Consider the following 24765-nt stretch of genomic DNA (forward strand, 5'->3'; position numbering starts at 1 on the left):
AAACTTGTTTAGTGTTGAATTAGTACTGAACCAGATTTTTTAAGATAAAGATTCAAATATCCTCATAATTTAGCATATTGTAATGTAATGGTTAAACTGTTACAGTCATCATAGTTGTGGCTTCAACCACATGCTTGTCTTAACTATTATAATGTAGGTAACATTCAAATACAAAACAAACAAATAAATCCTAGAGGTGCATATGTAGTATGTCCTAAATTGTGTCCTGGAATCTATTTTTTCATAAGATAAGTCCAAACATTTCTCTGGCCAAGTTCAGTAATTTGCGCTTCCTCCAGCTAAGACACTGGCAGATGTTGTGCAGTCGTAGCATATTCTTTATTGTGTTACATTATTATAAAGATGCAAAAGTAAAAAAAAAAAAAAAAAATGATGACATAAAACATAAGCTAATGGAAAACAATTACTGAGCAAAGCTACAGATAAAACATGGCTTTGACTTTAATTAAATAAAACAATGCCAGTGTGTTAAGGTTCTGGATATCTGCTGCTGCTACAAAGATTTACCTTTTGCTTGATATTATCACATATAATATGTAACTAAGACACTGGCAGTTATTGTGCAATAGTAGCATATTATTTATTGAGTTATATAATCATGAAGACGTAAAAGTGAAAAAAAAAAAAAGCCTGACATACAACATAAGTTCTAGGAAAACAATAACTGAGCAAAGCTACAAAGCAAGCATGGCTTTCTATTCACAATTTGATGCTCTGTGACTTTTAGAAGCACCATTATCCAGCATAACTGGTCTCTTTATCTGGCTTTTGCTCTCGCTGATTCCTAAAAGAAGAACAAAGAACTTGGTAAATTGCTCACAACTTCAAAAATAAAATTTGGATCAAATGAGCTCCAAACTCACCACCATCAAGTGACCATTCTTTGCCCTGTAGACCATTGACTCTTGACCACTTTTGAAGTCAACAAACCCCTCTCTGCCAGGCTGGATGTCAAATCGTACACTGTCAATAATAAAAATAATTTTATATTTTTATATTTTTTTGATATTAATTGCTGATTAAATTATAATATTATTATAATCCAGATTATTTACCTGCCCTGGACCACTTGGATGCAGTTCTGCTTGTCTGCAATAATACTCAGCTTAGTCAAGGCTTCAAACAAGTAGTCACACTGCAGAACCAGATCCCCCTGAGAAAAAAAAGAAAAATTAAGGTTCCTCTAATTAATGATAGAGGAAACCTACTGTTTAATAGTAATAACATTCCAATAAAAGTACAGGAAAAACTCATAGATGTACCTTTTGCCTGATATCCTCACATGTAACATGAAGGATTAGGAAGCTGTCACTCAGGTTGCTGACCGACACACCTAAAATGAAAAGGTTGCCCTTAAAATACACACACATCCATAAAAACAACATAAATATAAAGCAGCGAGTTGTGTCACTTGTTACCTTTCAGAGAGGTGTAATCAATCCGTTGCTTTATCTTGGCTTCTTCCACCAGGTAGGCAGCTTCCTGGGTGAAGATGAGCTGCCGGAGACGAGGCCTGAATCCGTTCCTATCATACTTCACTACTGGCACACTGTACTGTGGAGGACAGACACACTAATCAGCACTAAAACGGACAGATGCAAGCAGACGCTGGTCTTGGTTTACCTTGATGTGCTCATGTTGAATCATCTGAAGGATCTTGATGTTTATGTCTCCTAAAGCTTGATAAAATAATGAAAGTAATATTTAGAATTACTTAGAAAATATTGAATAGATAAATTTGGTATATCAACAGGGTAATGTTTCCATATATTGGTCATCCAGGTCATCAGGATGGTTCAGCAGACTTCTAACTTTGGAAGAGTTTTTCAGAAAAAGCAAATAGAATTTCACAATACAGAAAATGAGATGTAATACTTTAAGAAGAATTATTTCAGTGTCTGGAAACTGATAATATCCGTTTTGTTTTACTGGATATTGTTTACTTCTAAAATAAGCAACATTAATTACTGCATAACCTTACACTAAACTTAATGTCAAGAGTAAAGCATTTTAATCTTACCAATCCTGGTGTCCACAAATGGTCTGCACACACTTGAGGGGTAGCTTTCCTTTTTACCTTTGAACATGGAGCTCGTCTGTTCTTTTAACAGGAGCTGGAAGTAGAGAGATGAACAGAAACAGCTAAATGTCTATTTAGACTTTACATATTTGAAAAGGTAAACCTGAAAAATGGGTTGTGTTTAATTTTTGTGGTTTCCATTCTTTTGTCTGATAAGTAGCTTTTTGTTTTTAACACAAAAAGGTCTGCGAACTTGCAAAGTGACAGATGCAAAATCTTTACCAGGAAGGGGCTGTGGTGGGGTGTCTCTGTTTAACAAACAAAGCTATATCTGAACGGCTGAAATGTCTGCTAAGAAGCCAAGTTCTTTTTTATTTCTTATCCTTATTAGCAGATGGGTAATGTCTGCCAGCGTAGCTAATATTTCCATGATAAGTGATTGTAGGCTGCAGCCACATTAAAACCTTTTCCTGTATGGTATACCGAAATAATGAATCTGCAGCAAAGTATACTAATGGATTTGGTTTAAAGGTAAATGTGATAATGCTGACAATAAACAGACAAGATTACGTTACTGCATATATTTCTGTACCTGTGCTTTCCTTTGGGAAGTGATGCCTCTGACATATTTGTGTACCATGTGGCGGATATAGACCTTCTTCAGTATCTGGGAAGCCTTTAAAAAAATGCAGCAATTTTTTATTTATACATTTATTCATTTTATATACCACTTCATTCAATTAAGGGTCGCGGGGAAGCTGGAGGCTGTCCCAGCAATTAGCAGGTGAGAGGCTGAGTAAACCCTGGACAGGTCACCAGTCCATTGCAGAGTTGTTTTTTAAGCATTGCTGAATTTCTTACCATTACAGGATGCAGCAATCACCAAAATTGTCATGGATGCAACCTTTCTGAACTACAATGCTTTGTGACACATATTAACACTTACTTCCTGGATTAAAGGAGGTGGAGTGAGCCACGAGTCTTTTTCCAGGACTGTTTTGGGGAGGTTATCTCTCAACCGGGTGAGATAGCTTTGCCTCACATAGGCCAGGTACTCACTGTTGTCGACACAGGCTGGTTGATTTCTGGTCATGAAACCTTTGATGAACCTGACAAAAAATTGATTAACTGGTTACCTCAGGTGCACTTTCTTGTCAGATGGTTTTCTTGCACAACTTCCGCCTTATACTCAACTATTAAAGTCACCTGACTGTGTTTTTACTTACTTCTTGATAACCTTGACAGCCCAGGCTCTTCTCTCACATTCTTTCCTCGCCATCAAACCTCTCCAGCAGTTTTCAATCTTAGTGGCTATTTTGACATATTTTGGCACGCCAAAAGAAACACAAAGATATTTAAGCTGGTTAGTATTTGCTATCACCCAATGAATGAAAGCCTAATTTTGCCACACCAACACTCACCAGCCTCTTTCTGTTTCAGGTAGTCTCCTTTCACCCTGTAGCCTTTGTACTTTGCTTGAATCGTTGTTGCTGCAACAACAACCATGAAAAAATTATGTTTTTGATATTTCTTTAAAGGGGTGCTATTATGGTATTTGGAGTTTTCTAAACTTTCTACAGTGTTACAGTGTTGAATCCTCATCAGACATGTGAACGGCACCGTTTTTTATCACCTAAACGCATGTTTGAGTTTGAGTTCCAGCACGCTCTCCGTTCGGTTTCCATGGCAACGAAAAACGCGTCGTTTTAGAGAGTTTTTCCTACTTGGAAATCCTTGTGACGTCCCGGGGGATAAGGTTCGGTGATTGGTTACCTTCTACTGTTAACAAGGGCATGTACAAATACATCAGGCGGGTGGAAAATGTCGGATAAAGTTATTTCCAACGATGGCTGGTGAGTTTACCAAAGAGAGACATCCTGCTGCATTTGTTGCTGTGGGTTGCTGTTTTCCACTTTGTTTTCAGGGTCTGATTCAGGTTCCAACATGTAGGGCTGTATGCTATGTGTTGATATTGTATTTTGGGTTTTTTATTGAGTTCATATTAGCCTAATCCTTCTGTTTATGAGATGTTACAATGACGGCGAAAGCAGGTGTGGTGCGTGCTCCCGATGTAGCGTGGTGGCGGGAGGCGGGGCTTAATGCGGAAGAGACTCAATCCACTCGTTTTGCCCACAGGCTGATCTGACAGCCTACGGAGAGGATCGGTATGAAGTAAATAAAGTGATTTGTGGCAATAACTCCATCAATCCCAGCCCTTCTGGGCTCAGAAATAAAAATAAATTAGCCTGAAATGAACATAATAGTTCCACTTTAAACTGCAGCATTACAACTGAGCTAAGTCTTACCTAGCTTATGCTTGCAGACCTGAAAGGCATCTTCTGTTGCAAACAGCGTTCGAGGATGGCGGATGAAAATCTTCGTTCTTGAGATAAAGAGCTTGATTAAAAATAATGATGACATGATAATGAATTGGTCTTTCTTCCTGGATGATCTTGCACCAATCATACCTCCCCATTTTGTACTCATCAGGTCTATAGCCCAGGTGTTTGATCAGACACTTCACGCCTTCAGCTGCAGTACCTTTCCAGTTGGGCCAGGTTTCTGGGCACAGAGGCTTATACCTGAGCACAGAAAAGCAGTTGCAGTACATGCTAAATGTCTTTTGTGAAAAATTCAGAATTTAACATTCATTTAGGCCAGAAGTAGAGCAGAGAAAAGATGTTATGCTACCTTTGAAGAAAAATATAATATTTGCGTCGGTAAGCAAACCCAGCACGCCTGACTCTTAGGTGCTCCATCAGCCCCAAGTACTTGATCTGATGTCTCACCAGCACATCGTCAAATTGTCCTACAAGACACACCACAGTAAGATTTAATAGTTTACCCTCAAATGAAGACTGACTGCAGGCTAACCGTCCAAAGTTTTTTCCAATATAACGTGTTTCAAACACCAAGTCTCACCTGGCTGCTTGGCTTCATTGGGTTTAATGCAGCGGACATACCAGGGTTCTTTGGACATTAAAATTTCTGTCAAACCCACCAAGCTATTCTTAAACTGGGTTACCACCTGAAAAGTAATATAAAAATGGCAATTTTGTGAATACCGATGTCATACTAAAATCAGAGTCATTGAGTACTGCAACCTCTCACCGTTTCAGGTCTCTTCTTGCTGTCTGGTTCACTGGCAGGAAAACAGTGTTGGATGATAGAGTTCTTTGATTGGCGCATAACCTAATGGAGAACAGGGAAAGGATTTTTAGATTTAACTAATCAAATACAAGGCATATACCCTAATCTTTTTATTATTGATATAAAATGCTGCACTTGCACAGAATTATTGATGGCGTCTAATCCATAGGTTTATGGGATGATAACAGGAAATTGTTATGAATCTTGAATTTCTTTCAGTTTAATGATGTCAACACAAGACCAAACTTACAGTTCAGAGACAAAAATGTCAAAAAAAAAAAAAAAAAAAGGACTTTTTAATCCAGTGGCATTAGAAGTTCCAACGTGTATTCTCACTTGTCAAGATACCAGTTTCCTGTTTGTGATTGACTGCATCTGGTAATTTCACTTTGCAAACATTAAATTCACTTGTTTGACAGCACAGTCCAAACAGATGGGTCCAGTTTGAGGAACAGAATTGTAGAGTTAAACACTAGAAATATCTTTTTTCTGAGTATCATCAGGTTCCAATCAATCAATTTATCGAAGAGTTTATGTTATTGAGAGATGCAGCAACTTTTCAAGTTCTGAAAGAAAATACATGTGATGCCTTGTAAACCTGCAAACACACATAATCCTTCAGCAAAATCATGAACCACAACCAGCCAGACATCTGGGATCCAGATGTGTGTTTGGAGGATGAACCATAACACACATGGAATTCTCTGACGATTGACCAATGAACTCTAACATAATGGAAATGCCTTCACTGTACTGTCCTGTTTATCTACTTAAAATATTTAGTTTTGTACCAGTTTACAGAATAATTTAACTTATTAATTAGGGTTTTGAGCAAATTTTCTACTATAAACTCATGTGAAGTGTCTAAGTGTATGTATCAACTATGATATCTTTGACTTTATAGCATTAACTCATTTATGCCCATTTTGTCAAGGACTGAGGTCAAGTATCCAACAAGAGCTGTGACTCCGTCCTATCATTGTTTTTAAAACATACAATTATCACTCTTAAATAGAATAATTCATAGAAAACCTGGAATGACCTGAATTATTGGTGGGTCGCATTGTAAACTTCCAACAATAAAAAATCACCTCTTTTCCATTTCGATACAGCAGATCATTGTTTTTATCCAAGAATCCTGAAATAATAATGAAAGAAGAGTAAAATATATCAATTTTAGGAAACTTTTTTAGTAGAGATAACACTTTGAATTGATAAATAATAAAATAAACGGACGTATCCCAGCATGCTATAGTTTGTCTTGTAAACAATAACTTGGCCAGTTTGACTTGATGGCTCCTCTATATTTTAGTCTTTGTTATATAGACTGGATGGAAGCATTACAAGTGAGAAAAATGGTTATTACCAACTACACAGTATGTAACCTCCCCAGCGTAGTGCAAGAGACGAAAGTCTCCTCTTTCCAGTGTTTTCCTCGTGCTTTTGTCTGCAAGTTTATGTCTGCATGAAGAAAAAGATATTTTAGATCTATCAGTAAATTGCTGTTGTTATGGGATGTTTTTGTTTCACAGCTGGGTTATTTTACTTTCCCGACATTTCCTGTAAATCCGCAGTGTAAAAACTCACGTGACAAAATGGGGATGACCACCAATCTTTTCCTCCATCTTCTCCAGGAAGGTGAGATCACTGGCCTCTCCGGGGCGTAAACATTCCTCATCCTGTGATGAAAAAAGCATCAATGATTCAGCCATGATTTAGTTTTGTTGCAGAAAATCTATTTTTCTATTTATTTTGTAACTTTCAGCTGCACTCATTTTCATTTTTACCAACAAAGAGATGATTCCCCTGAATTTCTCCTCCACAAGATCACAGATGATCTTGTTGTTGAAATATGGCACTGGTTCCCACTATGGACCAAGAAAATGGGAGCCATGAGAGTATATTACATTTCACTTATAAAGAGTTTATTCTCAGTAAATTTCTGGTAGATTAGATAACAGTTACATTACTTCAATCCCCTCCATTTCATATTCCTCCTGCTCTGATTTGAGGGTAAGTTGGATGAAAAGCTGCTGCAGCTTTTCATTGCAATAGTTGATGCAAAACTGTTCAAAGCTAAAATGGAGAAGAAAAAAAACCCAACTTGTGTAAGTATGAAAGTTTGTCACCACAGATGTTTGCTGTTGAAAAACCAGGTAATTAAAAAAAAAAAAAAAAGAAAGAAAAATCCAGTCAAATGTGTGAGATATCACCTGTTGATGCTGAAAACCTCAAACCCATATATGTCAAGCAGACCAATCACCGTCTTCCTTGATGAGTCCTACATAAATAAACGTAAATAAAAGGATTTGGGGTTTACACATAGTGAGGTTTTGTCAGACCTGTGTGGAGGAATGAAAAGGAAATATATATGTGGTGTGTTCAATGTCCTTTTCTAAGATAAGTCAGTGAAGTGACTGCCTCATGTGAGCAACTTTGTTGGCTTGTAAGTTAGTGAATGAAATAAGTTAAGAGTAAGTTGCTTTATGGCTCACCTTGTTAGCTAATGATTCATTGATCTTGTTTACAAGCCAGTTGAAAGTGCGGCCATAGATGGCTTTGGCAAGAGCATCCCTGGCGTATACTGCATGGTCCACTGAGAAGGGACTGAACACCTTTAACATAAGAATAATCATAATAGATTATTTATTCAAATTTAACACTACAAATAATTCAAAATACCTCATCTGTATCACTTAGAAGCATCACCTCCTCTGTTTTGGCTTCAATCTTTCTGTGGGTTAAGCCCTGTTGTAACACTTGGTTAGGAATCCCCAACAACTGCACAGAAAATGCAAAGCCAGTCATGTAGGATAAATATGTATTGAGGAAAAGTTCAGAGGTTAAACTGTGTTTGAATTTCACCTTTGACACCCAGTGCATCTCCTTGTTGTTGTTCAGGGTGGCATAACCACGGGAATCTGCTTTGAACTGGATGTTTCCCAAGTGGAGCACGCTGGCGATTATTCCAAACAAATTCTGCATTAAGCCAGAGGAGAAAATGTATAAAAAAAAAATCCATCATACTCAATTACATGTAAAGTGTAACTCTTCCACCTGACCTCAGTGTCATTCCCACTGAAGTCTATGACAGACAGGGCTTTCTGCACTGTCCTCCAGTCACTTTTATCATTGATAGAGCTTACTTTGGCACAATCCCCCTGAAAGAAATAGAAAAACAAACTGAGAAAGGACTTCTTATTTTTCTCCAGAAAACTGTTTTTTTGCCATCTGACCTGCACAAGATAACGGTAGTTCTTGCAGTTTCTTTCAAGGCCGAGCCAACGGAGGAGTTCTTCCTCCCCTCCTTCCACCAGCTGATAAAAGATGTGGAAGTTTCTCTCCCCATGATTCTGGTGGACCACACGGGACTTCTCTAGTAGATAACTAAGGATGTGACCACCAACTGCTCCACCCTGTAAGAAAAAGGAAATCTTCAACCTTTCTGTTGCCTTGTTCACGTTAATTTTGCCTTATTTTGACTTTGTACTTTGCAATTAAACATCTGAAAGCTCACTCTACCTGATGGTCAAACTGGATGTCCATGTATTTCCCAAAGCGGCTTGAATTATCATTCTTCAGAGTTTTGGCATTTCCAAAAGCCTAGAAATTTATTTTTTAAAAATATGCAAATAAATGCCTGATTTTCAAAATCATGTTTTACCCTAAATCTGGGCTTACATATCACAAAATGTGGGACAAATATTTATGTCACTGACTTCAAGAACTGGATTGGAAAGCAGCAGCCTGTCTCGGACGTTGTTCAGGAGTTTGGTGCTCGGGCAGCTGACAGCGTAGTATTGAAGGATTTTCTTAGAAGCCTCGGTCTTTCCAGCTCCACTCTCCCCTGAGATCAGGATGAAGTGATTGTTGAACTCAGACTGCATAGTGCGGAAGACGTTGTCTGCCAGTGCATAACTGGAAATACAGTGATTGGTTAAAAAACACATAGGTTGGGTTTTGAAATGAGAAATTACTGGCAAAATTAAAATTTTTAGATTAGCTACTAAGATGATTTTAGCTACTGTATGCATATTAGTCAGTTATTAATGGGGAAAAAAAAAACTCACATATGAGGCGGCAGCTCAAAGAAGTTAACTCCCATGTAGGTATCCATTTGCTTCTTGCTGTAGATGTCTAACACCTTATACGGGTTTACCGACACCAAGAGAGTTCCAATGTAAGTCTGAAGAGAACAACAATGACATGAACTCATGGTCAGCAACTCTTGTACATCTGGTAATAAAAAACATTTTCCTTAATGATTGCATTGCTTCTAAAGAAAGTAAATGGCTTCCAGCATTGAGTCCATTTATCTTTTCACTTATACTGTATGTAGTGTTGTCCTTTATCAACAGCAATAAATTTAGTTAATCGCTTGTCATGACCCAGTGAACAGCAGTGACCCAAAGAGTGCTCACTCTGCAAATGAAAAGAACCAGAGCTGCTATCTCAGCAGTGCAAGGTGCCAGGTTCAGCAGAAGGCAGTACAGCATTAGCACATCATGGGTTGAAGGTTGAGGATGAAGATATTTGATGAAAATAATAGAACAATGCAGGTTATTTGATATGACACCATACAAGAAAGACTTACATAAATTATATTCTCATGAAAGCGTTTCCTCAAGTTGTCCAGGAAGGCACACTCACTGGTGTAAGCATCCAAGAGTACAAAATCCTGGATGCCCACGCGATCCCTGGCAGTCAGGGAGGCCTCCATGTTCCTCAGGATCTGGTGACACCGCTCCTCCAAGCTCTGAGTTGGAGAAGTGCATCAGTGGTGTTCCCAGGAAAACAAGAGAACAAACTGTACAGATAAAATGCTGTTGTTAGACTAAATCTCACTGCTTTGGTCAACACTGTTCTTACAGTGTATGTCCCACCTTTTTCCTGTGTCATTTTTCTCTCATAGTTATCTTTTTTTTTTATGTCCAAGCTGACAGCACCAGTCAACATTCCCTAACATGCTCGTAACCTTGGTCAAACACAATTCCCAATGGTAGACTCACTTCCTGCATGTTTGTCCCTATATCTACAATTTCCAGTTAGTGGCCTTGGCAGCATCCTTTAGGCTCATGACAAATCTAAATTCAGACACCACTATCTTATCTCTGCTCTCTAAAAAGCCATCACTCTTTTCAGCAAAGGTACAGTCGACCTAGATGACGAATGCAGGCTATTTTAACACCTGATATCCAGTCAAATCCTCAAGTAGAAGCATTCATTAAGTTTATGCATAAACACAGGATACGTTCTGCTGCTTAACACACACCTGAATTTCTGCCAGGAAATATTCAGCAGTGCAATGCACTTTAATTACGGCGCTATGAGAAAGCCATTGAACATTATGCTTCAGTAATTTGGCTTTCACTACTGCCGAGTTGACCTGTCACCAAGTCAGAGTAACTGAGACTGACAGCTCTTTCCCCACAGAAACACTCTGTTGATCTACTGACCTGGCAGAAATTCACAACAAAATGTTACAACAAACATTCTGAAAAATAAACGTCCCGAAACCTTTATATGAACATGTGACTGCAATCATGCTCAACGCGTTTTGGCAGGAAAAACTGTAAAATGCACCTTCCTCGAGGGCCCCTTGTGTGTCTGTGTGCCTCAGTATAATTTTCTGGACTGAATTGAGCATCTGCTGTTATTTAATGGAACACAGGAAACACTAATAGATTACAGTCTTCGCTTCCTTCAGTAGGAAACCATCAATAATGCTGTGAGTCCAACAACGGAAGTTAATCCAAATCTAAATATGCATTTGTGTGTCTGCTTTTTGTGATTGGGAATAGATTAAAATAAATATACGCCTAAATGTCGACATCACTTTTTAAATTGTTGTTTTATTACAATAAGCCTAAATGTATTTCCATTTAACCTCAAATCAGTTCTGTTTTTTATTTTTGTCATACAGCAACCAATTTATAATATATTCAGCATTTAGATGGTCTATAATAGATATTAGCTTGGATGTTTATCAAAGCTAATGGAAAAAAAAAAACACCTGACCCTTTGTGTCACTAAAACATAAAAACTGTGTTAATATGAAGCTTTTTCTGGTTTATGTTAAATTTCATTTTATTTCTTTGATACAGTGACTTTTGATGGACTATTATGTAACAACTGAAATGATCAAATTTGAAATGGTGAAACTAACAAATTTCTTTGTATAATAAGTCACACTTAGAAGTTATACTCATTATTTTCTGTTATACGTCTGAATTGGTCAAGAATTTCTGCTACTCACAAGAAATGAGACATCTGATGACCATACAACAGACGGGAGGGAAACATGCTATAATGCACAGGTGTCAAACTCCAGTCCTCGAGGGCCGTTATCCTGCAGGTTTTTGTTGTCTCCATGCTCCAACACACCTCACAAGTTCATAATTAGGTTGACAAGAAGCTGCTGGGTCCATTTGATTTGAATCAGCTGTGTTGAAAGAGGGAAAAAAACAAAAACCTGCCGGATGCCGGCCCTCGAGGACTGGAGTTTGACACCCCTGCTATAATGCAATGCAATTAAATAAAGTTTACAAAACTAAAGAGCCGCAAGAAACAATGTTAGCTGTACTGGTAATGCTGTCATGCATTTTTTAAAGAAACTGGTTACTGCTTAAATCAAAGCCAGCCATAAAACTTAGGTGAACCTAACATAGTCAAGTGTTTAAATGCAAAAGTGGTAAGTACAGTAAACACTGGATTCAAACAGGAAAATCTATCTGACCAGGAGACCATCACCTGAGAGGTCTCTTCATTGTCCACATCTATCCAGTATGGTGCAGGATCCTGTTACGCACCCACAAAGTGGCAGTTAGGCTCCTGAAAGAGATAGCACTCTTCGTGGGCCATTGACTGACACCGAGCATCACCCAGGGCAACACACGTTTAAGGGGCTCCAGGTGTCTAGAGAAACCTGACCTTTAGCATTGCACCAGTCAGGCACTCTACCTCCTCTGTTGGTACTGTTTCACACTAGCATGCACTTACCAGCTATAAACTGAATACCAGTTACAATAAATGTTCGCATACATTCATGGTATGGGATAAAAATGTGTTACTCCCTGAAAAAATATGTGTATTTTACTAAAAACAGCACTCAGTCATTGTTTTTTGTTTTCATCGCGTAAGCGGTAAAAACAAACTGAAGAATTAACCTTTAGGCGTTATTGTTTCTCTGCAGTTGTTGTGCATTCTAGTAAATTCTTACTCATGTTATCTCATGTGTGAAACTTGCATCGTAGCAACATTACCTTGTATTTCTATGTGGCGTCAAAGAACTGCTTTCATTTTAAACCTCTTGTTTGTCACGTCTACGGTAAGGGATCAAAATACTTAAACCATAAATACCACTTGTCAAATCCTAATTTCAGACCATTAATCTTAAATGTAATAGCTCATCTGCTCCTATTTTGTATTATAAAAGATTTGCAGTCTTCCTTTATTTATTTATTTATCTATTGTAGCTGAACAAGTGCAATAAAGCTTTGTGTGTATTTTTTTTTTTATTATTATTTTGTTTTGTTTTTTTGTTTTTGTGGGGGGGGGTGGGAATGGATGAATGGGATGGATGGATGGCTGGACGGATGGATGGATGGATGGATGGATGGATGGATGGATGGATTGATGGATGGATCAATGGAAGGATGGAAAACAAAGAACAACTCCCGAATGTAATGAAAACAGTACTAGTAAAACAAGATTAACCTTCTGGTACCGGACATGCTTAACATGACAATTAAATATGTATTTCACCCAGTTTCCCTCCCAAGGGCCAACACATGGTAAGATGATTGAGATTTGGTTAACATAAACCTTAAAATCAGAAATGCAGATGCAGTAAACACTTATTTCTGACCAGTTGAAAATGGAATTTATGTTTGAAGCCATACTGGACTCCAGTTGCAGATAATACTTCAACATAAAGGGTCCTGTTGCATCAGCAAGGGTCCGATAAAAGTCTGATAAAATAACTGGTTGACACAAGTCTTTTATCTATTAAAACAAACTGTTTTAGGTAAAAACTGAAGGATTTTAGGAGGTAATATCCTATAACAATGAGCTAAAATGTTTAAATGTGGACTCTTAGATCAAAATAACAAGCTACAAATCTGTAAAATACTCCATTGGGGGATAATTTAGAACTTACATTTTTCTAATCACTGTCATAAGTGTTGCTTCTTTAACTTTATCAGGAAAGGAAAACCGCATCAGGAAAACCACACAGAGGCACCACCTTCTAGTGACAGTCTCACAGTGCACAAATAAGTATACTTAAACTCAAATATCTTGTCTATTTTTAAACAAGCATAGAATTTGCATCATTCTCAGTTATTCTGTAATCATATAAAGAAAGAAAACAACAACATATAGTTCAGTTTATAAATCCTTGTTTAAAGTTTAGCTCATGCAGTTTACCTCCTTAAATTCCAAAGTCATGTGTGTCATGGTTGAGCCAGTCTTGCTCGACAAATTCCACTGAAGTTTAGTCCACAGTAATAGCTTCAGTAGGTGGGAAATTCTTCCATAGTGGAATCCCTTCAAGTAAGTATTGGTATTTCACCAATAATCCATTTTTTCTTCCCTGATGCTCATCAGTACATCACTGCTAAATACTATCTCAGAGGAGGTCTGATACCACGGCCTGGGACAGAAAAAGTAACAAGTGCAGGAGGATGGCACTGCTTCACTGGGCTTCCTGCATCATTACTAATGACGCAGCAATGAGCAGCCTGGCCCTGGAAGCACTGGGTTGCTCAAATATTCATGGAGTCCAGGCAGCAAACATTCATTCAGCACTTCATCTGCGTGTTGAACTGTGTGTTTAAGGAAGAGTGTGTGTAAATGTGTCTGTTTGTGCATGTATGTAATACAAGGATGGAGTAACCTGATCTACCTACAGACCCGCAGCCCACAAAATTACAGTACAGGTATTCAATTACTGATCTTTGATTAGACGGATGCATTTCAAACTAATTGCAAGCAGCTCATTAAAGCCAGCAGGAACATGAAGATTTGGGGCCTAATTACTGCCAATTCATTAACAGAAGCTATCAACATAAATTAATTTCTTGGTGCTAATTTTTTTTTTCAATTAAAGTTTTAAAAAAAACAAAAAAAAAAAAACAGCATGAACCTAAATTCAAATTATTATACCAATACAATGAAAAAGACGGAAGGGTTTTGAGATGTATGTTATGCTACGTATATTATCTTTGATGCCATGAGCTGCAATTCATCCATGTTTCATCATGGATGCAGTTTTAAACTATGTGGTCTCTTGTCTTTGATGCTGCATCAGTCACATTTCAAAATCTGCAATATTTAAATATGCCAGAATGGGACAGAACTGTTTTCTACTCTATTTTTTAGTCATCTTTAAATCAGTGAAATGCACAAAAATTGTGTCCATCTAATATGAAATCTTGATTTTTGCATTTTGGTTTTGTAGATACAGCAATGAACTGGTTTTGTTAAATATTCTTAAATTTTCAACGTTCTTTTCTACTCATTAAATTCTTCTTTATTTTCCTTGTCAGTTTACATTTTACACAACATACAATCAAGGTTGAATTTTGATAAAGGATGCACAGAGCTGATAGAAAGTTAGAAATGGCAATCCAACAACACTACCCATGCTGCACTTTGTCAATAGAGATTATATCTGGTGCTTTAATCCCATACTCTTCATGCAGTTCCACTGTGTGAGACAATGGAATGTTGCCTTTTAATTCCATCTGTTTAATTTTTAACATTGCTTCCTGAAAGTATCAACAAAGCCATCTTACATTACTGCCTCATGATTGACCAAAACACACAGTGACACAGGAGAACATGATGGAAAAAATGTCATTAGCATATTGCAATTCATTATGTAATTATTCCAAGGAACCTCTCAGTCTTTAAAGAGTATTTGTCCACATAGATTATGCAATCAATAAACACAAATCTTTTCAGGAAGAATCCTCTAACTTTATTACAAAATGATGGTGCATTTAAAGAATTTGTCCAGATGAAGAAGCAGAGAAGTGACTCATTGTGTTGACAGTAAGACTGATCTCTGGTGGACACTTGATATCACCAGGGATTCTCTTTGTCAATTATTTTTACGGAGAGAAATACTAAATGTAGCAAATGGGTTGTATATTTTCTTTGTGCAGATAATGTGAGCCTATGGGCCAATCCTCACCTTACATGAAGAAGCATGAAGAAGCTGGGGTGAAAAAGTCGCATTTCCAGGTATGAGACCATTGCCCTCAGTATGAAAAGAATCCACCTTGGGGCCCAGTCCAACCACTCCTGGAGTTGCTGCCTTGAAGGAGTTTCAGTATCTTGGGGTTTTGTTCCCTTTAGGGCAACCTGACCAGATACCCAAAACCTGTTTAACTGACTGTTCAGGATAAGGATAAGCTGTAGCTCAGGTTGTCCTTCAACTGGTAAGTTGGGGGATCGATTCCAGGCTTCCCCTGAAATGCCAAAGTGTCCTAGGGCAAGACACTGAACCCCAAACTGCCCCCCGATGTGCCTATCAGGGTATGAGTGTGTTGAGTGAGTGTGTGTGTGTGAATGGGTGAATGTGACAAGTAGTGTAAAGCGCTTTGAGTGGTCTGTATGACTAGAAAAGCACTATAGAAGTACAAGACCATTTAACATACATCTCTGCAGACACAGCCCTCGTGTGAGCGTTGTCCTGCTCTGTTTATATTGTTTTGAGACTATTTTCTCTGTTTCCTGGAAGAATCTTAGACATGTTCAGACCAGATGATACCTCAGTACTGATGCAGGACTCAAATGGTTTGGGATCTCCATGATTTTACCTTGGAATACCAAACTGGGAAGTCTCTGCTCAGACTGACCTTATCCCGAATAAGGGGCAGAAAATGTATGCATGTATTCATGCATAAATTGGGTCAATCCCCTGCTTGTGACACACCAGCTGGTTATAGAACATATTTTAAATCTATAGTTTGTCATGCATAAAGAACGCAGGTTGCTACAACACCAAGCTTTGCTTTAAATTAAATTTCTTCACAACAAAAAAGTGTCAAAACACAACACTAAACAAAATAAAGCCCAATATATAACTAAGTTATAACACATTAAAAGGGATGACAAACACTTGAGACAATTTTTTTTAAAATGGGGAAAAGCCATGAGAACAAGACCTTATTTCTAAATATAGAAATGTGACAGATGCAATATCTGCAGATCATGCGTGAATCTGGGTTCCGAGTAAAGCTCTTACTTTTACTCCTATCTCATTCAGCTCCTCCCAGTTAAATCTTATTTTTAAACAAAGGCTACATTGCCATATTTCCTTTATTTGCCTTTATTTGAATATTTCCATCCCCAGTTAGTCCCACTCCCAAATACCGAAATGTTAAAGTCATTCTGCATACATGTGAACAAGCAGATTCCTGAAACGTTGCCTACATCCAATAAAAAATCACACCGTAATGGAAGTACAGCAGCACAAGACAAACTTTTGTAGACTCAGACTATTAGGTTTTAACATACCAATCAAACCTGTGTCAACAGGATAACCTTTTTTTTTTTTTAATCATAATTAGAAATCATTTTTGGCATATACTTTCAGATGTCAAATCTTACCTTTGGGTCCATGTTACACTCCTTTGAGTTTGTGCAAAAGTTCTGCTGATATTCTGTAGTGCTCTCTGTCAGTCTGACCAAGCATCTGATGCTGGTACATGGAGGGAAGTTCTGTATATTCTACCTATCCTGTATTTATGGCTGCCCCATAATGCAGCAGCCTCAGCATGTCCTCTAGTGTCCTACTTTTCTACAGCTTCTACAGGTGACCTTATTCTCCTGCTTAGATGATGGACTTAAACATCCTGATGTCTCCAAAAGCCTAAGAAAATCATTTGAGAAGAAAATCTGTAGGTTTAGTATAGTAAGTAAATGTTTTGTCGTTGATGCGGCGGATGTCTGCATCACCAGGACGATCATTCAATATGTGTCACAACATGTAGAGTCTAATAACTTTCTACAGAAATATTTCAGCCTCATTTTACATTAAATGTGTATCAGTTTATTTCAATGTCTGTTGAAAATACAACATAGTATCCTTTAAACCCACCTTCTTTTTTCATCTTTTATGGATTTTGAAAGTAAATCAGAGACCTTTATCAAAGTAGCAGCAGGCCTGGGCACAAGCTGACGTTTCATAAAGTCCTATAGATATAAAATAATGAAGTGATATTTAGAGAAAAATAACATGCATGTCCTTTTAATTGAATAGCTTTTTGCAAGAGTTTCCCAATGTTTTTCTTTTGGACAGCATTAGTTAATCCAATGACTTATAACACTGATGAAGTACCACTGGCAACAGCAACTTCAGCTGATGGCTGTTTTCGTCACACATACAATAGGATGAGAGCACAACCTGCTGTCAGTCACAGGTTATGATAGATGCTAAACCACCGTGCTGGTGAAACTTTATTGAAGAATGTACTTCATTTACTCAGCTCCAAGTCTACCAAGATTTTAGTGATCATTCTGTAAATAACAAAAGAAATATTCATGTGAAAACCCTTTAATTGGAGAACAGAAGTGAATTATGTTTATTTTACCTGCACTGTTACTAATTTAATAATCAAGAGAAAACAACTGTAAATAACCATTTTGACGAATGTCAGAACCAGACCTCAAAACTATCAGTTTTCTACTAACCAGTTAGAGCACTGGGAAAACAAAATCAGGACTTTCATAAGAGCATGAAATTACAATAAAAACTGATTGGCTTTTTAGAGATCAGTCAAAATGTTTTGCCTCTGACTTTTTATGATCCAGACAGGTATGTTTATCAAAATGAAAATCACTGGTAATTTTTTATTCAGTTCATTAATCATGAATTTTAGTGCTTGTGATGATCCTCTGATGTCCTTTACTAAAAAAAATATGATTATAAATTATGATAGATAGATAGATAGATAGATAGATAGATAGATAGATAGATAGATAGATAGATAGATAGATAGATAGATAGATAGATTTAAAAACAGACTAAATGTTTTTAAAAATATAAATGTTTGAAAAAACGTTTTTTTTGTTTGTTTTTTTTTTTGTTTGTTTTTAAGTCTAGATTACTTATATTTATTTAATAATAGGAACATCAAATTATTTTCTACCTTACTTTTCTGTCCCTTGTAGTAATGTCATGCTCAGCTGGTAAGGTTTGTTACCAAAACACCGAGCAGAGAACCTGTTGAACCGACTTCTGTTCCTGCCTTGGCTCCGCCCACTTTAAGTCTTCCAGGTATTGTTTCCTGATTGGATGTTTCTCTGAAACCCGCACCAGCAGGTTTGACAACTGTAGTCTGTAGTCAGCTGTAGCGCCTGTTTTTGGTGTTTGCAGCTGAACACTGACATGGACAACTGGGCCAAGGCGGCTACGGTCACTTACAAGCGGTGGACAAATGCTGAACTGGGGTAAATTAGCTACATTTCTATCATTTTTTTCTCTCAATTAAGCGTTGTGATGCTAAAAGATAACTCTGACTGAACTCTGTGTCTGAGTTTGACACTGCTAACAATTCGTATGACTTCATTAAAACACGTATGCTACAATAAGCTTTAGTATGGAGTTAATTAAACTTTTTTGGGGGGTGAGCAATACACGTGTTCTTTCTGTGCTGACATTTAGGGACGAGACGGATTTTGTAGGTCAGACTGATGAGGACCAGCGTGCAGATAATGAAATCTGCACCATAGCCTCAGACAAAGTTAGATCTGGGGACACGCAGTCATCAAACAGCTCTGGTACTTATAAAACTAAAGGTTTGTAAAACAACTGTTGTTGGTTGTGTTAACTTTTCTTTCTTTTTAATATCAGTTCTCTTTTATTTCAGAAAAATCTAATAATTTATATACGGATGCAACACTAAACGCATCAGCTGACCTGGATGTTTTCACATCATTTACAGGAGTAGAAGTGAAAATGCAAGAAAAAAATAAAATTGTGCATTTGATGTAATAATTGGCAGCTAAATCCTGAGAAGTATCATAAGTAAAAATGCTGACTGTTAACGTCTTGTCACTATATGGCACTAAAAATGCCATATACAGTGTTGATGGCTTTAATAAATTCTTTTTTTAATTCTTGAGAACATATTTATCTGGGATACTGATCCTGCTGTGACTGATTTGCTCCTATTATAGAAACCTTTACAGTAGATGATGCGCTGGAGGCCACTGGATTTGGAGTGTTTCAGTGGAAAATCTCGCTGCTCACTGGACTGTCATGGGTGAATATACTTTCAGACAATGCAGAAGCAACATTTCTCTAGTTTTCACCTGTTTCACATTGTTAATTGTTGCTTTGGCTCAGGTAGGAGATGCCATGGAGATGATGATCCTCAGCATCCTGGGCCCCCAACTGCACTGTGAATGGAGGCTCCCTGGCTATCAAGTGGCGCTCATAACATCAGTTAAGATATTGTGCTTGTCTAGAACTTGTACAATATATGCTAAAATCAGCGTTAACCTTCTTTTTTTTCCTTTTTATTTATTTGTTTTTATTTATTTTAGGTGGTCTTTATTGGAATGGGGTTTAGCTCGCCTGTATGGGGGAATGTGTCCGACAAGTATGGCAGAAGAGTTGTAAGTGTAACACTTGGTTTTTTTCATTAAGAATTTAATGATTATGGTACATTACCTCATATTTTCCTTATGTGTTTCTGTGTTGAAAGGGTCTGACAGTTTGTATGAGTTGGATTCTGTTCTATGGCCTGCTGAGTTCCTTTTCTCCTGTCTACGGCTGGCTCTTGTTCCTGCGGGGCCTTGTAGGCTTTGGCATTGGTGGAGCTCCTCAGTCGTAAGTTCACTCTCTTCTGTATCATCCATGAGATAAAATAAAAAAATTCATAACGAGTATAAGAAAAGATTTGTGACTACACGTTAACGTTTGCTTTACTTTTTAGGGTGACGCTGTACTCTGAGTTCCTTCCAGTGAAGGCTAGAGGCATCTGCATCATGCTCATTGGTGTACTGTGGTGATTTTTTTGGCAATGGAAAAGATAGTTTTACTGTTTTTCAGACTTTAATTTCTGATCCCACTTAGACTGCTGCACAAAAATCCCTTGTGACTCATGTGTTTGTGTTTCTCAGGCTTTCTGGGCCATCGGTGCTGTGCTTGAAGTCCTCCTGGCTTTGTGGATAATGCCCACTCTTGGCTGGAGGTGGATGCTCGGCCTATCCACCATACCAATGGCAATTTTTGTGTGTTTCTGCTTTGTGAGTATGTTGGTGACTATCAGAGGACTTTAAAAAGTAAAACCAACTGCAACCAAACACTCAGCTCAGTTTTTCTGTGTCATGCAGTGGCTGCCTGAAAGTCCTCGTTTTGACGTGCTGACAGGAAAAAGAGAAAAGGCCATGGCAACTTTAACACGTATCGCTAAACAGAATGGCAAAGCATTGCCTCGGGGGACATTGACTGATTATAAACAGGTGAAGTTAAAAAATAATTTGATTCTAATGGGATTAGACTATAGAAAGGATTTCCACTTTACACATATATTTTCTGTTTGCATTTCAATTTCGTAGAAGGACCGTGGACGGATCAAGGATCTCTTCTCTCCACAGTACAGGATGACGACTCTTCTTCTATGGTTTCTATGGTTAGCCTAAGTAAAATGTTGTACTTTGTTCTCAACTTTCTTTAATCAGGTATCTTTAATCAAAAGTAATTATTTATTCAAGAATTACCAGCTGTGCAAAGGTTTGCTTGTGTTAGTTGTTTTGTGGACTAAGGGCAAATAAGTTTGAGACTATGCTCCAGTGAAATGGAAAGATAAGAGATGTAGCCTATGGTTTTAACTGTTGTATTTGTCCAGTTATTCTAAGAGATTGTGTGACTTGTAAATATGACTGTAGGTAAAATAATGCAGCGATGTCCTTGTGTAGTTCCTGTATGGACTGTTAATGAGGGGTAATTGAAAAAGGGCATCAGCTTATTTGTTGATTCTCTATTATTTTTACAATTCACATTTTTTTATAGTCATTTAGTTTCTTTAGTCCAGTAAGGATCAAAGGGAAGCTGGAGCTTATCTAAGTCACCAGTCCATCACAGGGCCAATTTAACAACTTAATTTCCAAAATCTCCTATTATTTTATCAAAGGTTTGCAAATGCCTTCTCCTACTATGGGATTGTGTTATTGACAACTGAGCTGTTCCAAGCAGGAGATTCATGCGGAGGTGTGTAACAGCTCACTTTATGGTGACCAACTGTGCCTTAAATTAGAGCAAATATCAATATAAAACCAACTTCCATCCTTTAGGGACCCAAGGAGCCAAGCCTGAGCCGACCTGCAGCCTTGAATGTAAATATTTAACAACAGCGGACTACAAGGACCTTTTATGGACAACACTGGCTGAATTCCCAGGTAAAACAATAAATTTTTTAAAAAAAAACCTTGCTTTAGCATCCTGTTAAAACTCATAGGTCATAGTACATGATACTGTTGCTAAAAAGTGATGTGGATTTAGATAGTTTAGTTGTTTTGTGTTTTATTAAATCCAGGTAAATTACCTTTTTATTTCAATCACAAAAATGTCCATAAATTCCTTTACTCGTAGTTTAAACTTATTTTTTCATATGTACTGGGTTTTATGGCTGTTGTTGGATGAACTGCACTTTTTTAATGTGAACCTAAAGTCTATTACCCTTTATGGTATTCTAAGCTAAGTTTTCAGTCAGATAACTGGAATGAAACATCTGTTCAAAATGAAGCATCACCAAGTCAAGACTGCAGAGAATTACTTTCTACTAAAATTAAATATCTGTTGAATACTAACCAGTTATGTTCCTTGGCGTCGTTATAAACTGAAGAATCATCACAAATGATCAAATTTTGACTTTTATTTATTTTAGAAAATTTAGGTTTTTTGTTTGTTTTTTTTAAAAGAATTGTTGAGCTTATGACCACTCATCACATTACTCAGCTCAAATGAAGGTGAGGGGAAGTATTTAGGTCAGTGTGCTAATATTTATTTCAGCATCACCTTTACAACTAATAACATGTTCGTATTTCTTTGCTTCAGGTCTTGTCATCACTGTTCTGACTGTTGAGTACATTGGCAGAAAGAAAAGCATGGCACTGTGCTTCTTCATGTTTTCCTTGTTCACGCTACCGTTGTTTGCTTGCATTGGAAGGTGAGTTAGTTGTGTTTTGTTTGAAAAGCAGCACATTAAGAACTCCAAGTCCTGCTGGATCTCAGACATTTTGTGTCTTTCTGTTTTTATTCATACAGGATCGCTCTTACCATCTTTATCTTCATCTCCAGAGCCTTTATCTCTGGAGGATACCAAGTTGTGTTTGTTTACACACCGGAAGTACGTTTCCTTATAAAATGAAGAAAAGTAAATAAAGATGAGTTGATTTTTGACTAAATGTATCCCCTTTTTATTTTAGGTTTTCCCCACAGAAACCAGAGCTTTGGCAATGGGGACTTCTAGTGGAATGGCCAGGATTGGTGCTCTGGTCACACCCTTTGTTGCACAGGTACTGAAGTATTCCATTTTCTAGTTTTCAGAGAAGTTGTTGAGTAAATTCTTCAAATTCTTTGAAAACCTACAGCAGGATAGATCTTTGTGACACAACTCCAGCTAGAGGTCCCTGAAGTGGGGTAATAAAAACATTTGTTTTAGCTAATATTGTGCAAATACTGTTGTGGGGAAGAGGGAACATTTGTGATCAACAAAATGCAGGATTTTATAAAGACATATTTTAAAGCAAGGTTACACCACTACCAAGAGTTTTTGGCACCCTTAAATGAATTTATCTTCAGAAATTATTACAAATTAATCTATTTCTTATTATCTTATTTTAGTAGTTATGTATATGTTATATCACAGCTATCATAAGGTTTCATTCATTCATTCATTCATTTTCTGAACCGCTTAATCCAATTCAGGGTCGTGGGTTTCTATAAAGTAAATAAAAAAAGAATAAAATATACACTCCATTATCAATGTATTTGATCATTTTTTTAGCCTCTAAAAGACAAAGAAACTGGGATCTGCTTAGTTTTCATGAGCTATATTGGGGGTAGGCTATTCGGGCCCTTAGGGGATGCAGTTTGCAACTCACCTGACTCTAATTATTGGGTAGTTAACAGACCTCCGTAGTTTGGTCCAGCTCTGTGTGCCAGTTAAGTCTGGTGGGCGTCAGGCACTTGCAGGTACTCGAAGACCGGAGTTGCCCACCCATGATCTAAGTGAGCCAGTACATGATTCAACTTAATGAGAGTTGTTATCAGGCTACAACACTGAGTTCATTGTGAAGAGAACAGTCTAACTGCAGTAAAACATGGTAGAGTTTCTGTCATCCTGTGGGGCTGTTATACTGCAACTAAATGTATCCAAAAAATTATTTAACAAAAAGATAATGATGGTATTTTTGGGTAAAATGTCATAAAACTGCAGTGTTTCAAGTCTTTCAGTCGGACACTATTATCAGAATATTGAATTCACTGTTTCTTCAACACTTGTATTCTTCTGTTATTCACTTTCTTGGTCACGTCACAGCATTGTCATGGTATTCTTTGTAGTCAGGCTTTCAAGGCTTTTCTATTTGGTCTTCCGGCTTCTCTTTTGGTCAACTTTGCCCCACCCCAAAAGTTAAAACAGTTGATTTTCTTCCTCTTATGGATCTTCCCCTGAAATCCCACATTTTGATATTTCTTGATTTACTTCTAATCTTAATAATCATAATATCATATCTATGAGACTAATTCTATACATTGCTTAATATAACCACAGATAAATGTGTCAAATTGTTTTTGGATCTTTTTTGTTTCAGACACTGTGTTTTTCTACCCTCTCAATTGTTATGAAATGTAAATGAAGGATACTTATAATTTAAACCTACACTGCATATTTTTTAAAGGAACAGTAATTTAAGGATATCATGAAACAAAGTGTAGTAGACATTGACCTCAAGTGTTTGATGTTTTCCAGGTGTTGCTCAGGACGTCTTTGTATTTGACCTTGTCCGTGTACTGTGGCTGTTGTCTGCTTGCTGGAGTTGTATCTTTGTTCCTGCCTGTTGAGACATTGGGCAGGGTTCTGCAGGAGTCTAGTGTTGATCAGGAGGCTGAAGGCCAGACAACCAACACAACCAGCCAGACGTATGGTACCGCAGACTTCCCGGAGCAGAGATAGATCAACCATGACGAGAAATCAAAATAATTTACACCTTCCGGAGTCCTGAAGATGATGTGTTTACTTGTTTAATGATGGGCTAAATCATCTGAATGATCATTACAGGCTGGGAGTAATATATGAGGGCCTACTTTCCATATCTAGTTAGACCTGAAGTGTGTTTGGTATTGGACTGGTTCGTTTACTAAATCTTTGTTCAGGCCATCAGAGGCAACAGAGGGGCACTTTCAGAAAAGTATTTTGAACTGTGCAGATACATCTTAAACCTCTCGAGACAAAAATATTTTGTACATGTTGATAAACGTTTTCTTTGTATTTTATTTACATATAAAGCTATGTGCTTTTGCTGATTTTCCTTTTTGTGAATGTCATTATTCA

The 24765-nt window shown here is 37.4% G+C and overlaps 2 protein-coding genes across 2 annotated transcripts; one reads left to right on the forward strand and one right to left on the reverse strand.

The window, feature by feature from the left end:
• Positions 1-863: 863 nt before the first annotated feature.
• Positions 864-13648, reverse strand: myo1hb (myosin IHb; the record flags this gene model as incomplete). The annotated part of the gene is made up of 31 exons (XM_079256335.1): positions 864-984; positions 1077-1174; positions 1284-1354; positions 1440-1575; positions 1645-1700; positions 2042-2135; positions 2634-2717; positions 2988-3150; positions 3268-3352; positions 3463-3531; positions 4348-4424; positions 4510-4623; positions 4733-4850; positions 4964-5069; positions 5153-5233; positions 6283-6329; positions 6558-6652; positions 6779-6870; positions 6979-7059; positions 7162-7267; positions 7405-7472; positions 7687-7806; positions 7901-7972; positions 8057-8170; positions 8254-8352; positions 8428-8607; positions 8714-8794; positions 8911-9109; positions 9262-9377; positions 9786-9947; positions 13619-13648. 31 exons carry the CDS (start codon positions 13646-13648, stop codon positions 864-866), a joined length of 3135 nt encoding a protein of 1044 aa, XP_079112461.1.
• A 1725-nt stretch (positions 13649-15373) lies between these two features.
• Positions 15374-24387, forward strand: svopb (SV2 related protein b; the record flags this gene model as incomplete). The annotated part of the gene is made up of 17 exons (XM_079256336.1): positions 15374-15439; positions 18579-18652; positions 18867-19000; positions 19382-19467; positions 19551-19649; positions 19751-19822; positions 19912-20036; positions 20143-20206; positions 20330-20455; positions 20543-20671; positions 20768-20841; positions 21343-21419; positions 21503-21607; positions 22266-22377; positions 22476-22557; positions 22637-22726; positions 24184-24387. The coding sequence occupies 17 exons, from the start codon at positions 15374-15376 to the stop codon at positions 24385-24387; spliced, it is 1719 nt and encodes a 572-aa protein (XP_079112462.1).
• Between the last annotated feature and the right edge of the window lie 378 nt (positions 24388-24765).

The sequence above is a fragment of the Telmatherina bonti genome (genome assembly GCF_933228915.1).
Source record: "Telmatherina bonti genome assembly, chromosome: 17".
Classification (NCBI taxonomy): Eukaryota; Metazoa; Chordata; class Actinopteri; order Atheriniformes; family Telmatherinidae; genus Telmatherina; species Telmatherina bonti.